The 19,295-nt window shown below is 34.8% G+C and overlaps 1 protein-coding gene across 1 annotated transcript in view; it reads right to left on the reverse strand.

Moving 5' to 3' along the window:
• The window catches only part of MED13 (mediator complex subunit 13), a 90,549-nt gene that overhangs the window by 39,481 nt on the left and 31,773 nt on the right, over positions 1–19,295 (reverse strand). Inside the window, exons 9-11 of the mRNA XM_065896822.1 lie at positions 11,924–12,607; positions 1,750–1,963; positions 669–750 (exon numbers count right to left, since the gene is read on the reverse strand). Coding sequence (XP_065752894.1) covers positions 669–750; positions 1,750–1,963; positions 11,924–12,607 — 980 coding nt within the window. The remainder of the gene's footprint in view (positions 1–668; positions 751–1,749; positions 1,964–11,923; positions 12,608–19,295) is intronic.

The raw sequence follows: 19,295 nt of genomic DNA on the forward strand, positions 1-19,295 counted from the left end.
ACAGTTCTTCTAACTTGGGGAGAGGGGGAGAAAAGGACAACCAAATTACAGTAAAGTCTAATTCATAAATTGAGTTTTTAGATCTGAGAGAGATCTCAGGCGATGATCTTATCCTATCCCTTCATTTTACAGCTGAAAATTATTTTTATTTGTTAAAAAAGGAGGGACTTCCCTAGTGGCACAGGGGTTAAGAATCCGCCTGCCAATGTAAGGGACACAGGTTCAATCCCTGGTCCGGGAAGATCCCACATGCTGCAGAGCAACTAAGCCCACGTGCCACAACTACTGAAGCCCAAGCACCTAGAGCCTGTACTTGACAACAGAGAAGCCACTACAGTGAGAGACCTATGCGCCGCAACAAGGAGTAGCCCCCACTCACCGCAACTAGAAAAAACCCATGCACAGCAATGAAGACCCAAGGAAGCCAAAAATAAAAATTAAAAAAAAAAAAAAGGAAAGAAGTTCCAACAATTCAAAACAGAATTTCTATCACCTAAACTTGCTTCTCCCAGTACAAGATAAACAATGAATCCATCATTTTAAGATAGGTCCCTTTCTATGAAACATGAATTATGCAAAAAGGAACACTGAAAGTCCAACAATGTCAGATTACTTTGGAGTAACAATCCTGGAATGCAGTATTTTAAAAAAGAAAATTAAAGTTTTACCTTGCTTGATAGAGGGACTAAATAATGACATAGCATCTTCTTCATGTGATAACACTGTTACACTAGATGGCACATCTTCTACCTGCATACAATATTACATATTAGACTGAAATACATATTTTACCAATAATAAAATATACCAACTATTGAGTAGCTATGTATCAAGCATTCTGCTGGGTGTAGTACAGACATCAATAACTCTCACAACTAAACTACATGATAAGGAAGTAGTACACTCATTTTACAGACAAAAAATAGTTCTAAAGATAACCCAGGAAATACAGCTGATAAGTAGTTGAGCTGGGATTTCAACCTAAATCTGCCAAATCCCAAAGTCCATGTTCTTTCTACAATACCTACTGCCTTCCCAGATACTACTGTTTCCACATTTACAGAAGAACAAAATGTCAAGTACCTGGCACACAGTAAGGCTAAATAAAACTTTGTGAAATGAATTCTTTGTATTAAACATATTATTGGGTCCTTTTTGCAATTTTACAGCTTTCAATTTCCAATTTTGTATTTACAGCAAAATTCTTATCTAGCAGAGTTATCTTAATAGATTTCTCTGTCCTTAATAGATCCTCAAATATTTGATTTTTAAATTTTTAATCAAGTAAGTATCTGTACATCTCACACTTTATTCTCATAACATTTTACTTTCAGGGGCACTACAGGTTCTTGATTCACATATTCAAAATATCATGTATTTTATAAACTCAGTGATGTATATTTTACTGCAATTTTGAAAACTGGTAATTCACTTACAGCATAGTTTAACTCAGAATCAAAACAGTTTGTCTACCTAAATGTCCTGATTTCAATATAACAGAAATTAATGCACTCTTTCTCCAACCTCAAAACTTTTACAAAAATAAAGATCTTTTCATTATCAGAGACCAGCTACAATTTCAAGCCCATACAAGCTCTTAAACTGTGTACAATGTGCCTGATTTACCTATTTTTTAAAAATGTTTTTCTAAGTTAAAATGATGAATTTTTTTTTCCAAATACAAGTGTGGTACTATATGCAGAGCTACAGATCATCAGTGACACTCTGGTGTACTTTGATTTCTCTTACCTTGTGTTTTTTTCCAGCTTCTCTCTCATTATTTTGTCTATCTTTCTTATCAGGAAAAAGGAATTCCTCATCTCCTTCAACAAATGCATATGGATCAATTTTAGGTTCTTGTTCTGAATCAGATGCTACTGCTGAAAGATACTGATTTTTAATTTGATATTGCTGCACTAATTCATCAGAAACTTTTAAAGGTTTCTTACATTGCACCATTAACCTGCATAAAAAAATAAAAATAGAAAATTAATTATATTCTCCATAAAAGTATAACAAATTTCCAAAATGACTTAAGTAGCATAAACTTTTTAGAATTATTTAAAAAAAGAATTATTTAAAGATGATCTAATTTTCAATCCTTCATTTTACAAATGAAAAAACTGAGGCATAGAAAGGTTATGTGATTTACTGAAGTATCAAATTTAGCAATAGAGAAATGGAGCTAAAATCCTGGTCTCATAGTCTTTCCACCAGAATGTGCTGTCTTTTGGTTATCCACTCTGTTCCCAAGTCCTCAATTGCATTAACTTGTCCAAATCCATTCACTTGAAAGGGATTCAAATCTAAACTGTTCCAGCACAGAAACTCTCAAAATGTGGCTATACAGCGAGACACTACTTTTATACAATTTATACCTTTATACAATGAAAGTGATTATCCTTTTCCTACTGCCATGAGTGGATATATTTTAAGTTTAAAAAGCTTAAGAGCATGACTTGTGTTTCATAAAAATAACATTATTACCATAAATCCAGCAAAACGTTTTACAGCGTCAAACAGTTTCGGCACAAGTATCTCAGACGTTTTTTACTAATCACGTTGGAAAATCAATTATTAGTTTTTTGGTTCCACATGGTGAATGATAAATATATGTTTATACTCTCCTAAAATATCCAATAAAATGACAAAGGACAACAGAACAGGCGAGAAGACAACACTGAAGTTAAAAAGATGAACTACTGGAAAGAGACCAAAGAAAGGTGAAATCTACGGCTTAGAGAGGGAAGACAAAAGAAGCAGATCTGCACCACAGAACCCTGGAAATCATCAGGGCTTCTACATCTCTGAAGACCAAGGTGCTTGGTGAGTGGGAATAGAGAAATGATTCATTTCTGGTTTGTGTATGACACTTTTAGACTCCCAAATTCATGTTCTCTATGGTTTGCAAAGCTGAGATTCCCATGCTGCCATAATAATGACAGCCAGGCTTCTAGTCAGATAATGCTCAAAATCCTGCAATGACTATTTTACCCTGAGTAAAAAACAAAGTCCTTATATCCTACCAAAGCTTTCCATGATCAGTCTCCTCTTTTCCCCTCCAACTTCATCTTCTATTATTCTACTCCTCCCTCTTACTCTTCTTCCAAGGTCTTCCTTGATATTCCTCAAACAGGTCAGACACACTTCTGGCTGTTCTCTGTCTGGAACATTCTTCCTCCAAATATCTGCATGGCCAACTCCCTCACTTCAAGTCTTTAAATGTCACCTTATCTACGAGATCTTATTTAAAATTGCAATATGCCCACTGCCTCAACACTGATCTCACTTACCAGGCTCTGTTTTTCCCTCCATAGCATTTATCTCTTAATATACTATATAATTTGCTTATGTTCATGGTTGTCTGTCACTCCCACTAGACTATAAGCCTCTAAATGTCAGGGATCTTAACTTTGTTTACTGAACTATCCCAAATGCCTAGAAGAGTGCCTGGCACATAATAGGTGCTCAATAAATACCTGCTAAATTAATACATGAAATCTAAAAGCCACACAGGATTGAGATACTGTGTTTGCATTAATAATTCTAAAATACAGTATGTTGTAGTTTGAAATAAATCATCTTTATTCGTTAGGAAGTGATACTGCTGCCGCTACTTTTCTGTCCTGAGTATCAGGACAAAACAATCATAAGAGAAGTAAGGTTTGGAATCAATAAAGGTATTTGCTAGTTTATAAATTCTTTGAATGACAGAGATATCGTATCTTGTTAATCTATTCACCAATGTCCAGCACTAGAAGCACTCTATACCCTATAAACTGAGGTTGAAACAGAGGTCATCAAAAGAATAACTGACATTTTCTAAACATGCTATCAAATATGATATATGTCACTGTTATTTCAATGTGCCTCAGATTTATCCCCAAACTAAAATCCCAAGTCTACAAAAACTTTCTTCCATAGGAACATAGTGCTAACATAACTGTCAATGGGCTATATTCTACAATTACCTGTTAGAATAGTTCTGGTCTATAAATGAATAAGCATTTATTTCTTAGAAGCAGCTTTGTACCTCACCATATTAGACCCTAAATGTTTCCTGAATTGTCTATCAGATATCAATGTGACTCTTTTCAAAATAGCATTTCCATATATTTTGACATATATTTTCTTATTTAATACTTAAAATAACATCATGAAAATAGGAACCAGAGGGTGTGCTCTCTTTGATATGAAAATTATGTTGAAAGAAATGGTCACACGGTGGCAGAGTTAGGGCTGGAAAGATTTTAAGTATGCCAATTCACATAACTATTCATAGGCTAAAAGTATAAGAACCTAACCCCCTCACCCCCAGTCACTAAGCTGAAAGACTACTCTATGTTGAGGTGAATAAAACAACTGTTTTTCATATTAAGTTGTCCTCTAGCAGAAGCATAAAAACTGCCACACTCTTTATGCAAGTAGTTGTTAAGCTAGTAGGCAGTAACATTAAAAGGAAAAATCCTACTGCACAGGGCTCTACTAGGAATAAAAATGAGTAAATCAAATGCAATACCTAAAGACAACTTTTTGTTATTTTATTGAATGGTTCTCACAGACAGTGGGATATGCAAAGAATTTAAATGAAGTCAATAATATCAAGAGTATCGTCACAATAAATTAAAAATATAAATTATTTACATTACACATCCTTCTATATTTAAAACTGATAAAAATAGAAATTAAAATTGCTATTTTTTTAAGGATGCCAGATTAAAAACTCAAGTTAGCATTTCTTCACTCTCCAATTATATAGTATACATACACTTTTTGTGAATAGGAACAACACACCTCTCCTTTTCTAAAAGGAACTTTCACATATAGCCAAATAGTTAACTACAGATATAGTTTCAATCAAATACAAAGCTAAATACAGACAAACTGGAAAAGAATGATTAGGTACAGCCATGAACAGGAAGCTTTGCAATGCCCACAGCAAACTGAAATTACTTTTATATTATTCATTAACTATATCTCCTTCCTCTCACTGTGACAGTTACATATACTATCCTAAAATGTACTTGTAGAGAATTTAACATGGCCTATGCTTTTATGTCTTTATTCAATAAAAATTCTTCTAGACAAGGTGTGACAATATTTTAAAACTGGCAATTACAGGAGATAAGCTACAGTTCAGGAAATGTTAATGAAGAAATGAATTCAATAAATCTCAAAAAAATTTTAGTAGTAACTTTTCCAGTACCATCTCCAATATTCATAACCAATCCTTAAACTGAGTCAAGCTAGCTGTCAAAAGTATAGCTTTATTGCATTAAAATAAGATATCAAATAAGGAAGACTTAAAAAAAAATCTTAAAAGATTTAGAATACAAAATCAAAACAAGTTTATTTCATCATAGACTTCTTTCTATGAAACAAAAATTAGAAACTATCTTTTAGAGATCAAATAATGCATTATATAACTAGATACATACAATAAAAATCTGGTATATACATATTATATACAACGTAAGAGCTAATTCTATTGAGGGGTATTACGGTTAAGATATCATGATGTATTTTTTATACTGAACAAGACATAATAAGAACTATGCTCAAGTACAGTTCTTTGTTCAGGGTTTAGAAAGGTTCCTTCTGAATCAAGAGTTACAGACTGTTTACGGCTGGCACAAATTCTACTAAAACTAAGTGCTAGACCCTTGAAAAAATATATTTAAAAACTGTAATGTTTCTTGGCAGAAATTTTGCTTTCTTTAAAACTTACAAGGTCTTCAGCCACTATTCTAAAGTAGATGTTATCATTAACTAATAAAGAAACTAAAAATAATTAGAAGCAAAAAGAAAATAAAGGTATTTGCCACAGATGTGTATATCTTGTGTGGGAGATATGCTATGCTCCAGCCCCAACCTCTCTCTGCCCTCCAAATAAATTCTAACAAATTAGAAAAGGAATTTTGCTTTAAAGTAGTTGCTAAAAAATCTGGCATCGACTGCTGCACATGAAGTCTAAGAATAAAGGAAATGCTTAGAAATGATGAAGTAATTTCTCTGCGCTAGTTAAGCAGCCACCACCATCTAAAACTGAAAAAGAGTACCTCTTTTTATCTACCTATTATGAAAGCCTAGTGCCCACCCCTTAATACCAATCAATGGAAAACTTCATTCATTTATGCCAAATGGAAACTGAGTTGTCACTTAACATAAATAAAACAAAGGTCTAAATTTCTCCTCCATAATTTTCTAAAAAGGCACACATCTGTAGAAGTCAACTACTACAAAGAAACCATTTTTAAATTTCTACTGATGCATTCTTGTCCCTCTGCATTATATATCTAATTGGCCATAAAGTTCTTTAGTCTACTCCACATCTATAAAATCCCTCCATCCCTACCATGTCTTTCTAATTTCCTAATGAGGCCCCTGTATCACCTTATAAATAATATTTTGCCACTCCATTATATAACCCTGCCCCACTCTTTAGGTCTCATTTCTCACCATAACACACCAAACCACTAAGCAGCACCCTATAATCTATCCATACAAAACTACATAAAGCTTCTGATCTCCATAAATGGAATTATTCTCCACTCTGGCTCTGCATCCCTACTATATCTTATATATATAGCTGTGTCAGAGAATTTAATGCTATTTTCCATTAGACTACAATTTCATTTAGGGCCAGGACCCAAATTTACTTTATACCCCAACAGTGCCTTACAGTATCTTGTATATTATAGAAATTTCAGTTTTATTCAAACTGAAAAAGTGCATCTTTGAGGAGTATGAATTAAAAAAGAAAGATAATCTTCCTAAGAAAGGATAAAGAATATAGAAGTTGCAACAACCCTCTAATTAACCTCATTAAAATTAACTGCTATGTTATTTTAAAACATTTTCAAAACTCAAAGCATGGAAAAAGATAATAAAATTTACAATGACTGGGTAACACAAATTCCCAAATTTTTTTATATAAAACAAACCAGGTTTTTGAATGGATTATTCTTATTACCAGAAATATGTTTGATCATATTATATCTTTAAAAATACAGAATGCTTCTACAAAGAATTTAAGATTGTTTAAATGACATTAAGAAAGCGTAATAGTAATTCTTAGAATTTATTTTTAATGACAAGGGACATCATCTGACTTTGTCAACTGGCTTTGCCAACTTGCTACAGGGAGATGACTGACCCTCACGTGATATCCCATCTCAAGTAATATTAAGAGCAGGTACTTGAATTAATAAGCTATTCCAACACGATCTTTTTAACTATGAGAAAAAATAACTTTTGTTTTAGCATAACACGAACACTGAAGACCATGCCAGGTATTTTACTGTGGTTTGGGGAGACTAAAGCAGTATGGGAGAGAGCTCCCTAGTGAAACTTAATCATTAAACATGTTTGGCATATCTAATTTAATAACTTTTAACAGAAACTTGAACTCTAGAGTAAGTTATTTGTAACATTAAGGCACCTCAACATTACTAACATTTTGGGCTGGAAAATTCCTTGTTGTGGGGGACAGTCCTATACACTGTAAGATATTTAGCAGCATCCCTGGCCTCTACCTACCAGATGTCAGTAGCACACACCCAGCTGTGACAACCAAAATGTCTCTAGTCATTGCCAAATGTCACCTGAGGGTGGGGGGGGGGGGGTGGGAAGCGGCCAGAAACTGAGAGAAACCAATTGAGAACTACTGCCAGTAACTTCAGGAAGATAAAATAAAATCATCTAGATGATTAAAACGTAAGACCAAAACTTCTAACCTACCAAGTATAAAACAGGTGTATTCCACAAATATTTCTCAGTTCATATAGCAGCGAGGACTCTGATGGTTGACCTTCTGTGATATCTACCCTATCCTAATCTAGTATTACAATACGAAAATAAGGATTCTATCTACAAGTAATTTGTGACACAACACACATTTTAGTAACTAGCATAACCAAAACTGTATTCATATTCAACTTTAAAAACAAAAAAACCTCTATTCAATCTTTTATGTCTTCTTTTTATAAGGCAGAAAAAGATGGTGACCAGGAACAGGTAGAGGCATGTATTTTTCTTAATTTACATAATCATGACCCAGAACCATTCTACTCAGCATACACTATACTTCTTTCTCATTCTTATTCAATGAGAAAAATGCCGAAGTACTTTTAGAACCGACTCTTAAGGTTAAGCTGTATTAACCTCTAAGAGACCTTCATTTCACTTACAGCTGCTCATGCACACAAGCAGCCAATACACTAAGTAAAGTTATGGCTAGAATTCTTAAACCCAATGAATATAATATGTCCATAAAAACTCACACTTAAAGTTCTTAAAACTGAAAATATTTACATCACTACATTTTTACATACATTAAATAAGAAAATATAACACCTAGAAAGAAATGTTTTAAAATCATAAAGTAATCTAGGTCCATATTGTCATTTCATTCATCCAACATTTGCTGAATGTCTATGTGCCTAGGATTGTTCTGGGAAGGCGTGCGCGTGTGCGTGCATGTAAGTTGGAAGAACACAGCAGTGCACAAGACCAAGTCCTTGCCCTCATAGAGCTTACATTCTAATAGGGAAGAGACCATTAACAAATATATAATTTCAGCTAACTATATATATGGAGAAAATGAAAGCAGTACACAGGATACGTTGTGACTTGGGGATTAAAGAGAGGTCACAGTTTAGGTACTGTGGTCAAGGAAATACCTCCTGAGAAGGTAACTTTTGAGTCCAACTGAACAGTACGGGGCGAGGTATTCCCCCCACCCCGTAATGCAATTCTAAAGGCCATGAAGAATGACCTTAACTTTTTTGAAGGAATAGCAAGAAAGCTGGTGTGGTTAAATCAGGAAGCAAACAGGAGAGCAGTAAAAACAAGTAAAGAACTAGGTATGCAGGAGATTGTGCAGAACCTTACAGATGAGGGCAGAAGTATGGATTTTATTCTAAATATGAAGAGTTTTAAGCAAATGAGTAACATTATATTTAACTTACAATGATCACTCTGACTGCTGTAAAGAGACTACATAAAGAGAAGTATAGAATCAAGGAGACCAACAGTTTCAGGCAAGAGTTGAAGTTAGCTTGGATTTCTATATTACATCCAGCACAGATTAAGACCTTTTAAGCCTTGTTTCCAAGACATCATTTGCTTTCAAGAAATCTGCTGACTAATTTATTAACTAAGTTAGTCATCTTCCATGATCATAAGGATATTCTGAAGTCCCTCAATTTCAAGTCCAGATTAATTTTAATTAAAAAAAAGTCATACTAGAATGCTTTTAAGATTCAAAGTGCTAGATGAAGCACATGGGTTTGTCTACTAAAATAATAACCAAGAAATTTTAAAAGAAAATACATCTCTAAAAGTAGGGAAAATGAGAAAGAAGCTATAAATAGATCAGGAATTTTACTTAGTTTCAGGGAAGCTCAAAATCAAGGAAACACAGCAGAGAAAGTTCATGGCTTACAATATGCAAGAAGGGGCTAAGGGCAAACTATATAAACAACAGGAGAGCCAAACTGCCTAAAAACCAGAGAAAATCTGGACTTACATCTCTAGACAGAAATGAAAAAAAGCTGAAAAACGAGAAACAAAGTGTTCCTATTTTTTAATAACCATTTAAAAAATCGAAGTATAGTTTATTTACAATGTTGTGTGTTTCAGGTGTACAGCAAAGCGATTCTGTTTTGTGTGTGTATATATATATATTCTTTTTCAGATTCTTTTCCATTATAGGTTATTACAAGATATTGTAATATAGTTCCCTGTGCTATACAGCAGGTCCTTGTTGTTTATCTATTTTATATATAGTAGCGTGTATACGTTAATCCCAAACTCCTGATTTATTCCCCTGCCCCTGCCCCCCAGTCCTGAAAGGGTTCCTTTTCTAAGAAAAATGAATAAACTACCTGGTGAAGGCACAAGATCCTTTTCATCCTGGAAGTTTAGGTACAAGGTCTCCCCTCCTAAACATCCCCTACCCCATTACCATAAAGCAAAGTTTCTGGAACTGATACACAGTTCATTCTAAAATATTTGTTGAGTGAGTTAAGTCCTGCCAATCAACAAGGCTCTGCCTTTATACACAAAATTTCCAATCAGCTCATCTATTCATTCCCTCATTCTAAAATGTGTAAGCTCAAACAGTAAGAAGAAATATGAGAATCAGTAAAGAAAAAGACTCAAATAAAGTAATTCTAAAGGAAAAAAAGTTACAGGACATTAAACAAGGGGTTGCTGTTTTTTAAAAAAAAGCTTAGAAATTAAAAAAACATGAGAAACAAATATTAAGACTTTAAGAAAAGGGCTAGAAGTTGAGGAATCCCCTCAGGAAAAAAAGATGGAAAATGAAAGAAAATACCGAAGTTCAACATCTGAATTCATTCTAGAAGTTCTGCAGAGAATGGGGGAAAAAAATGGAGATATTTTCCAAGAAAAGAGAAACTTCCCAGTGACGGGACAAAAAAGACTTCAAATTGAACCAGCCTTCCTCAAAAGTTCAGTACAAGGACTGAATAAAAGACTACTATGTACACACATATTCTTGCAAAATTTCAACATTCTAAGCTAAAGACCCTAAAAGTTTGAGAGACTGATAGAGAAGGAAATGTAATCTTTGCAAACTACTTGGCCTTGCATTAATAAATAGGTAGACAGTTTTAATGAATATAACGGTAAAATGAATATAATGGTTGGTTGACTTTCACCTTTAAAAAAACACTGTAACTGATTCACTTTGCTTTACACCTGAAACTAACACAACATTGTAAACTAATACTCCAGTAAAAATTTTTTTAAAAACCCACTATAGATAAAAAAGCTTGTGGGACAGATAATAAATATAATCAGAACAACACAGAAAGTAAAGGGAGACCTGAAAAAACCCCTATTTCTGCCCTAAAGTATGTCATACATATTGTGGACAAAGGCGGCAAACCAGAGAACAGAGGAAGATATCTGTAGCACATATAACTAATACAAAATTGATAGCCAGAATATACAAAGAATAATTAGGAGGAAAAGAAAAGAAAAAAAATGGACTAAAAATGATATCCGAGGCACATATAATTAATATAAGATTAATAACCAGAATATGAAAAGAATAAATCAGGAAAAAAAAAGAAACGAAAATAGACTAAAACATATGATATACAGGCCTGTAAACACTTTTAGTGATGCTTAACCTCACTAGGAATCTAAAACATAGTAAGACAATAATAGGCCATTCTGCATGCAGCAGATTAGCCAAATTAAAAGTCTCATAATACCAAGTACTGAGGAAAATGTAGAACAGCTATTCCCATACTCTGCTGGTTGATGAGGGTGTAAACTAGTATGGTTTGGAGAGTAACTTGGCAACAACCCTTCATGTTGAATATCGACATACCCCATGGCCCAGCAATTCCACTTTTTGCTGTATTCCCTAGAGGAATTCTTATATATATAAGTATACAAGGAAATGTGTACAAAAAAGTTCACTGCTACATCCTTTGTGAAAAATTGAAAATAACCAACATGTCCATCTCAAGAGAGTAGATAAATTATGGCATATTCATAACAAAGAAATACTAGAGAGCAAGTAAAATGAATTAACTAGAGCTACATGAATAAAAACATGTATAGAAATGATAAATACCAAATTCAGAACAGTGGAAGGAAGAATGGAGGAAGAAAAATAGTACACAGGGGTTCTAACTGTATGTAAAATTCTTAAGTTTGTTGATGGATAAATGTTATTATTTTCTCCACTTTTCTGTGACTAAAATATTTCATAATAAAGAGGTCCCCTAAGGAAAAAACACAGTAAAGAAATTATGCAAAATTAATACTCAAAGGATTTATTATTGTAAATCCTACCCTGAAACCATTCTGGAGTCCTACTATTAAGAACCTACATCATTTCCACCCTTAAATTATAATAGTGACTATTAAAAAAAATACATACTCTGTAACTGATGTTACACTTTCCTGTCCAAAAGGTCCAACTGGATCATCCTTGAATTTATCACTTGGAAGTTGAGGTGGTAAAAACTCTAAATCTTTTTTCTTTGGGACCTTGTAATACTTCCAGGCTATATTAGCTTCATCTTCTTCCAAGTTTACTGCTGTACCAACATATATTGTAGGTTCTACAGCTTCCTGGAATTGAGCTGGGAAAGACTGGGATAAACTGTCTATCCTATCTTCAATTGGTTTAGAAGGAACCAAGGGATCCGGTGTTGGCATTTGATAAAAATGTTGACTTTGAGGAGTTGAAGGTGTTTTAGTCACTCCTTCATCAACCACATCACATGGGTGAGGACTAAGTGGGGGTGGTTGAGGTGAATTTGCCATTTCAGTGCCATGCATCTGAGGAGTCTTTGCTACATCATTAGTTCGGATGTTTGAAAATCTCACTTGACTGTCTGGAGCAGAGATCACAAGTCTCTGGCTGGCTGAATCTGTGTCCATGCCAACATCATCACTAACAGATACACGATGGTGAAAAGGAGTCAAGGGGCGTTTTTGTGGTTTTTCACTCTTTTCTTGCTTTTCATTGGTCTTGTGCTTCGGAAGTACTTGCTGTTGCTGACTTAAAGTTGGTGCCTGTCCTTGTTGTCCAGGATTTCTTGCTTTGAGATTTTTGTGCCTGAAAAGTTAAAAGAAAGGTTTATTTATAGTATAACTATTATATCAGAGTATACAAGTTAACGGCATTAGAAATTTTGGATGTCATTTGTTTTTCACACATAATCCTAAAAGTAAAATTATTTGAATTTACATAGAAAAAAAAATACTTTGTTCAGTGGCCTAAAACTAAGAGCATGCAGAAAGCTTCATAAAAGCCAATCTCTCATCCTCATTTAACACGTGATCAGATAGCCAAAGATGACCTGCCTTACATAATCTAAATATCTTTGAATCTGAATACAGAGATAAGATTCTAGTTATTTTAATATAAAAAGGTATAAAATGTCCTCAAATTTATTCAATTTATGAATGTACCTGATATTTTACCATTAGTAATTGTTATAAATCAATGTCCACAGCTTGGCTGAGCTCAGTCATCATCTACGATCCTACAGCAACCAGCTAGGAAACTTACTCTACTGGACTGAAGTTAGATCAATCAAGATTGTAGTTATATCCATCTGGATAGTTCTGGAATTGACTGGTTGATGCCCCACACCATACCTACCTTCCTTCTCCCAAGGCTTACCAATACAGAAAGAATAAGCTGACTGGAAAGGAAAAAGAAAAGGAAGTACCTAAAAGAATTTATTCCTCATGATGTGAAGCAATTCTAAACTGAAGAATTTAAAACTATATACCTTAAAATCTAATAATTTTATTCAAAGTTTAAGATTTCTTTCAGTGCAGTAAAAATACGGTGCACTTGGAGATTTCCAAACTCAACTGGTATTAATGTTTATAAAATATTTTTAAAGTAAAAAACTAGAAAAAAAATTTGCAGGGATTTGGAGTTAAAGCATTAAAAGTATTCATTAGGTTTTTTTGGCTTGTTTTCTTTTTACAATATACTTTATTAATGGTTTTGTTATATCAGAGGTAACTTGAAAGACTATTAAAAAGCAGTGGCAGGCACTTTTTCAAAGAACCCTCTCTACTGAAGGAACATGCTGAGACACCCTTTTGTACAGAGCCTGGGACCTCTTATTGTACAGGAGGGGAAAAAAAGCATGAAAGTTATCAAAGAAAACTGCAGTTATGTCAAAAGGACACAGGAGAAATCCATCATTACTCTGACACCAAAACCAAAGACATCATAAGAAAAGGAAATCAATATTCCTTAAGAAAACAGATGTAAATCATTAACAAAATGAGCAAATGAGTAATATATAAACTGAGAATACATCATAACCAAATGGAATTTGTCCCACGAATGTAAGGTGTAACATTCACAAGAAAAAAACCAATATTATTCATCACATAACAGAATAAAACAGAAAACCATATGATTATCTCAATAAATATAGAAAAACAGGACAAAATTCAACACCTATTCATATAAAAAGATGCAGCAAGCAAGTATTAGAACTTAGTCCAATGAAGGACGTCTATGAAAAACTACAACTAACATCATAATGATGGAAGACTGAATATTTTCTCCCTAAGACTGGGAACAAAGCAAGAATATTAACTCTCAACATTTCAACAATTTTATTTAAAGTTTTAGCCAATGCAATAAGTCAAGGAAAAAAAAAAAGAGATAGAGATTTCAAAAGAAGAAGAAAAACTGTCTTTATTCATAGTAAACGTGATTAGAACTTTACAATGACGGCATCAGGCTGATCCCCACCTTCTTAGTTTTAACATTATTAAAAGTGGGATAACTGGGCATATGTCTCTTCTGATGTGACACCATACAAAGCAACACAGCACTGCCTATGTAGTATTCTCGCCAAAAATATTAAACCTGAACCTAATTAAGCCTCTAGATCAGCAGTGTCCAAAATAACTTTCTGTGATGATAGAAATGTTCTATATGTGGCTACTGAGAACTAGAAATGTGACTTGTGCAATGGAGGGGCTAAATTTTTATTTAAATCCAGTCACTTTGAATTTAAATAGCCACAGCGACTTTCCTGGTGGTCCAGTGGTTAAGACTCCATGCTTCCACTGCAGGGGGCATGAGTTCGATCCCTGGTCCAGGAACTAAGATCCTGCATGCCGAGTGGTGTAGCCAAGTAAATAAATAAATTTAAATAGTCACTAGTGGTTACAAACATAGCTAGTATTAGAGGACATGGCTCTAGAGCTACCTTCCATTTACAGAAATGCAAGGGATAAAAGAAGTTAAATGACACCAGAAGAACAAGTTAAAATACATGACAAATTGAGAAAATCCATAATGTGGGACATTCTATAGAACAACTGACCTAGTTTCTCCAACCAAGTCAATGTCATAAAAGGAGGAAGAGGATTAAAAGAGAGATCTCGAAAACTTAACAATCAAATGTCTACTCCTTATTTGAATCCTAGTCAAACCAACCAGCTACAAAAAAATATTTCTGAGACATATCTGTAGAAGGTATAAGATGATACCAATAAAATACTGTTCCTTTTACCAGGTGTGATAATGGAATTATAGTTACGTAAGAAAATATTAACATTTTTTAGAGTTGCATACTGAAGTAGGAGTGAAATGACGGTATTTAAGATTTGCTTTAAAAATCTTCAGCAAGAGGGATTCCCTGGTGGCGCAGTGGTTGAGAGTCCACCTGCCGATGCAGGGGATGTGGCTGGTGCCCCGGTCCGGGAGGATCCCACGTGCCGCGGAGCAGCTGGGCCCGTGAGCCATGGCTGCTGAGACTGTGCTCCGCAACGGGAGAGGCCGCAACAGTGAGAGGCCCGCGTACGGCAAAAAAAAAAAAAAATCTTCAGCAAGAGTGCAGCACAGGTGACTGGCCAAATAAAGCATTATACCTCGACAGTATCATGGAGTACTATGAACTTAAAAGAAAAAAGAGAGTGGAACTATATGTGCTAATAAGGAAAGATACCCAGGATAACTGTTTTTCAAAAAAAGCATGTTGAAGAACAGTATACAAAGCATGATTCCATTTGTGGAAAAGAAAACAGGCAGGCAGGTCTACATACATGCATAATAGGGAGAACTTGTCATTTTAAGCTTTATATTCGTGTGCATTATTTAAATTTTTTAAATAGCATTTAAAAAAATTTAATAAAGTTATTGGTCATTAAAAAAACAAACAGTAGGTTCTATCCAATGTAAGAATAACCCCTTCTCTAACCAACCCCTCTTCGAATATTTTCAATGACAAGGACCACATTACCTTATGAAATGCAGCTCCTCCAGTTGTTAGAAAATAATATATTGACTAGAAACTTGTCTTTTCTATATCAGACATTTATATATGTGTGTGTATGTATATTTTTTCCCCCTATATCCAGACATTAGTTCTATTTTCAACTCTATTTCTAAAGCTGTGCTGTCCAAGAATGGTATCCAAAGTCACATGTGGCTAACTAGGAACTCAAAACGTGGAGAGTACAAATTGAGATGTGCTGTAAGTGTAAAATATCCACCAATTTTTAAAGGCATTTATGAGGGAAAGAATGTCAACTATCTCTTCTAATCTGTTTTTTTTTTAAGGTTATTTTATGACATATAGTTTTCTGTTTTTTTAATTTTTTCTTGGCTGCGTTGGGTCTTTGTTGCTGTGTGCGGGCTTTCTCTAGTTGCGGCAACTGGGGGCTACTCTTCATTGCGGTGCACAGGCTTCTCATTGCAGTGGCTTCTCTTGTTGCGGAGCACAGGCTCTAGGCATGTGGGCTTCAGTAGTTGTGGCACGTGGGCTCAGTAGTTGTGGCTCACGGGCTCTAGAGCATAGGCTCGGTAGTTGTGGCGCATGGGCTTAGGTGCTCCCCGGCATGTGGGATCTTCCTGGACCAAAGCTTGAACCCGTGTCCCCTGCGTTTTTGGCAGGCAGATTCTTAACTACTGCGTCACCAGGGAAGTCCTCTAATCTGCATTTTGCTTTGGAAAATATAGTTGATTTCTATAAAAGTATTTTATTCATGTTAATTTGTACTGGCTTTTGTTATTTTTTAAATAAACTAAGCACTGCTTTAGAATTTCCCTAAAATGATATAAACAGACGTGACTCACATAAATAAAAGCATGTTTGGATACCCTATAATTTTTAAGAGTGTAAATGAGTTTTGAAACCAAAAGTTTAAGAATTCATCAAGTTATGCAAGGCACTAAGGAGAAAAACAATCTCCAATAATCTGAGGTGAGCTACCTGGTTACATTCCAAGTATACTAGGGATGTGAAAAGTAAACAGCCATACATTCCTTTGTCCTTCCATAATGCAAAGAAACTATTAATTTGGGCTATATACGAATAGCAATGGCTCTCCAAAACTTTGGTAACATTAAATCATAGTTCCTTTCTTCTATATAGACCTTTTTCTAAAAGCTAGTCTTCTTTAGAGACAACTGAATTTCATATTACAAGTCAACCAAGTTGGAGAATCTTTCTAAAAAAGAAGTTGTCCTGAAAGTATCAGAGTGATTCCTTTAATTATTTTTCCTATTAGTTGAAGTTCCTAGTATTTTAGTGTTAATATCTAAAATTTATTGTATTGCTTTCTACTTATACAGCTTGCTAAGTGCTAATTTTCTTATGAACATTCCACGAGACTAAAGCCTAATATCCATAAATGTGCAGTTTTTAATCTCACTAACAACTGAAAAATGCCAATTAGAACAATTTTATGCTTTTCAGTTACTATAATGGGAAAAAAATAATTTTAAGGACAGTTCTCAGATAAGTGAAAGCATAAGAAAAACCAGCACTCTTATATGCAAGAAGTGGGAGTGAAACTGGTAGAAGCTTTCTGAAGTCACAAGCAAAGTTTTAAATAGCCCCCTTGCCCACAACTCTCTATCACATCACCCACCTAATTTTATTTCCTTCTTAGCATTCACCACTCTTAAATTTTAAAAGGATTAAGAATTTTTTTTGAAAACTGATTATCTGCCCCACTCCCCTTAGCATGCAGGCTTCACAACAGCAGGAGCCTTGTTCACTAATGTATCCTGAGCCTTGGACATCGTCTATCACAGAGTGTCAAAAAAAAATCTAATAAATAACTAATAGTCACAAAAGTATTATTTTTTAAAAAGTAAACAAAAACAAAAAAACCTTTGGAAACAACCTATTTGTCCATCAAACCCAGAATGATTAAATACACTATGGTACTTCCATTCGGTGGAATGCCAAGAAGTTTTTTTAAAACAGTAAAGCAGATCCACAAGTAACTAGAATGGAGAGATCTAAGGCACATGAAGTGAAAAAATAAACTGCCAAATACATCTGCATTATGTTCATGTGTTGGGAGGAAAAACACATATACATACAATATTACAGAGAAAAGCATGAAAGGATAATACCTAATTGGCAAGTAGTTACTTCTAGGGAGAGAGAGTAGGATTTGGAAAAAGAGTGGTCAAGCAGTACACTTCAGCCTTATTTGTATAATTTAAATTTCTTAAAATCACATATATATCATGCAAACTGCTTATATTTATGCAATTTTTTTTTCAAATCAATTTCTAAGAGAAGGGTCCAGTCCTATCTTTCACACAGAGTAAATGTACTACAAACATTTATCAAAAAACAAAACAGAGGAAAATGAGGTAACGGAGAAAGCAGTAACAGCAGGGGAGCTTCAATCACTTTTATGGCTGAAAGGACAATAAGATGAAGTATTCTCATCAGATCACAGAAGCTTGGGATGGTGCTACAACCACAGCAGGAACTGCCCAATGGTAACTGGGACCACAGATGGGACACAGAGCTGCTGCTGAAGTTGGCTCGAAAAAGGGGTGGGGAAATACCCTGGCTTCTTTCCTCCTCTTATCAACTATCTTCTCTTAGTGCCTCCAACTAGCCAACTCCAAAAAGCAAGTGAGCCTAATCAAATCATCACACTGACATCTTAAAATCATACAATATCATTTGTCAGTTATATCGCAATAAAACTGGGGGGGAAAACCAAAAAACACATGTTAAAAGCAAGGGAGCCTAGGAATTCTAACTCCCTGCAAAACAGAACAGAGCAGGGAAAATGTAGGAATAGATCTGAGAACAGACTGGCTGACCAGTACAGTCAGTTATCAATGTATGTGCTACCTCCTATATTCTATACCAGGAGAGGATACACATAATAGGGTGGCTCCAAGTCTGTTTCAAGCCTTACTTATGAACTAAAGAAGAGAACCAGATTTGGGGGGGAGAGGCAGGGGTACAGGAGGAATCTACAATATGCAGTAGTTAAAAAAAAAAAGTGAATGAAAAAAATAAAGTAAATGATTAGAAACACTGTATTTACTAGAAGGGTAAATTTACCAAAGCTAGTCGAACATATAGATTATAGGAAATTTCATCATATCAAAGCTCTAAATACCTAGGAGGAATTTCTGGAATTAGGAAAGAAAGTATGTTTTTAAAAATAAAAGTTCAGCTTAGAGCAAGAATTAAAACTTACGTTTACCAACATGCATTTTGAGTGTCTTCCTCTACAACTAGTCTAAACAAATAGACTTAAAACCCAAATCTTTCAAAAAGAATAAAGCAATGCCTAGGTTAGAAACTAAAAGAGAAGAGCTGCTTGATTAAAATGCCAATACAGGGCTTCCCTCGTGGCACAGTGGTTGAGAGTCCGCCTGCCAATGCAGGGGACACGGGTTCGTGCCCCGGTCTGGGAAGATCCCACATGCCGCGGAGTGGCTGGGCCTGTGAGCCATGGCCGCTGAGCCTGTGCGTCCGGAGCCTGTGCTCCGC

The sequence above is a fragment of the Phocoena phocoena genome, chromosome 19 (genome assembly GCF_963924675.1).
Source record: "Phocoena phocoena chromosome 19, mPhoPho1.1, whole genome shotgun sequence".
Taxonomy (NCBI): Eukaryota; Metazoa; Chordata; class Mammalia; order Artiodactyla; family Phocoenidae; genus Phocoena; species Phocoena phocoena.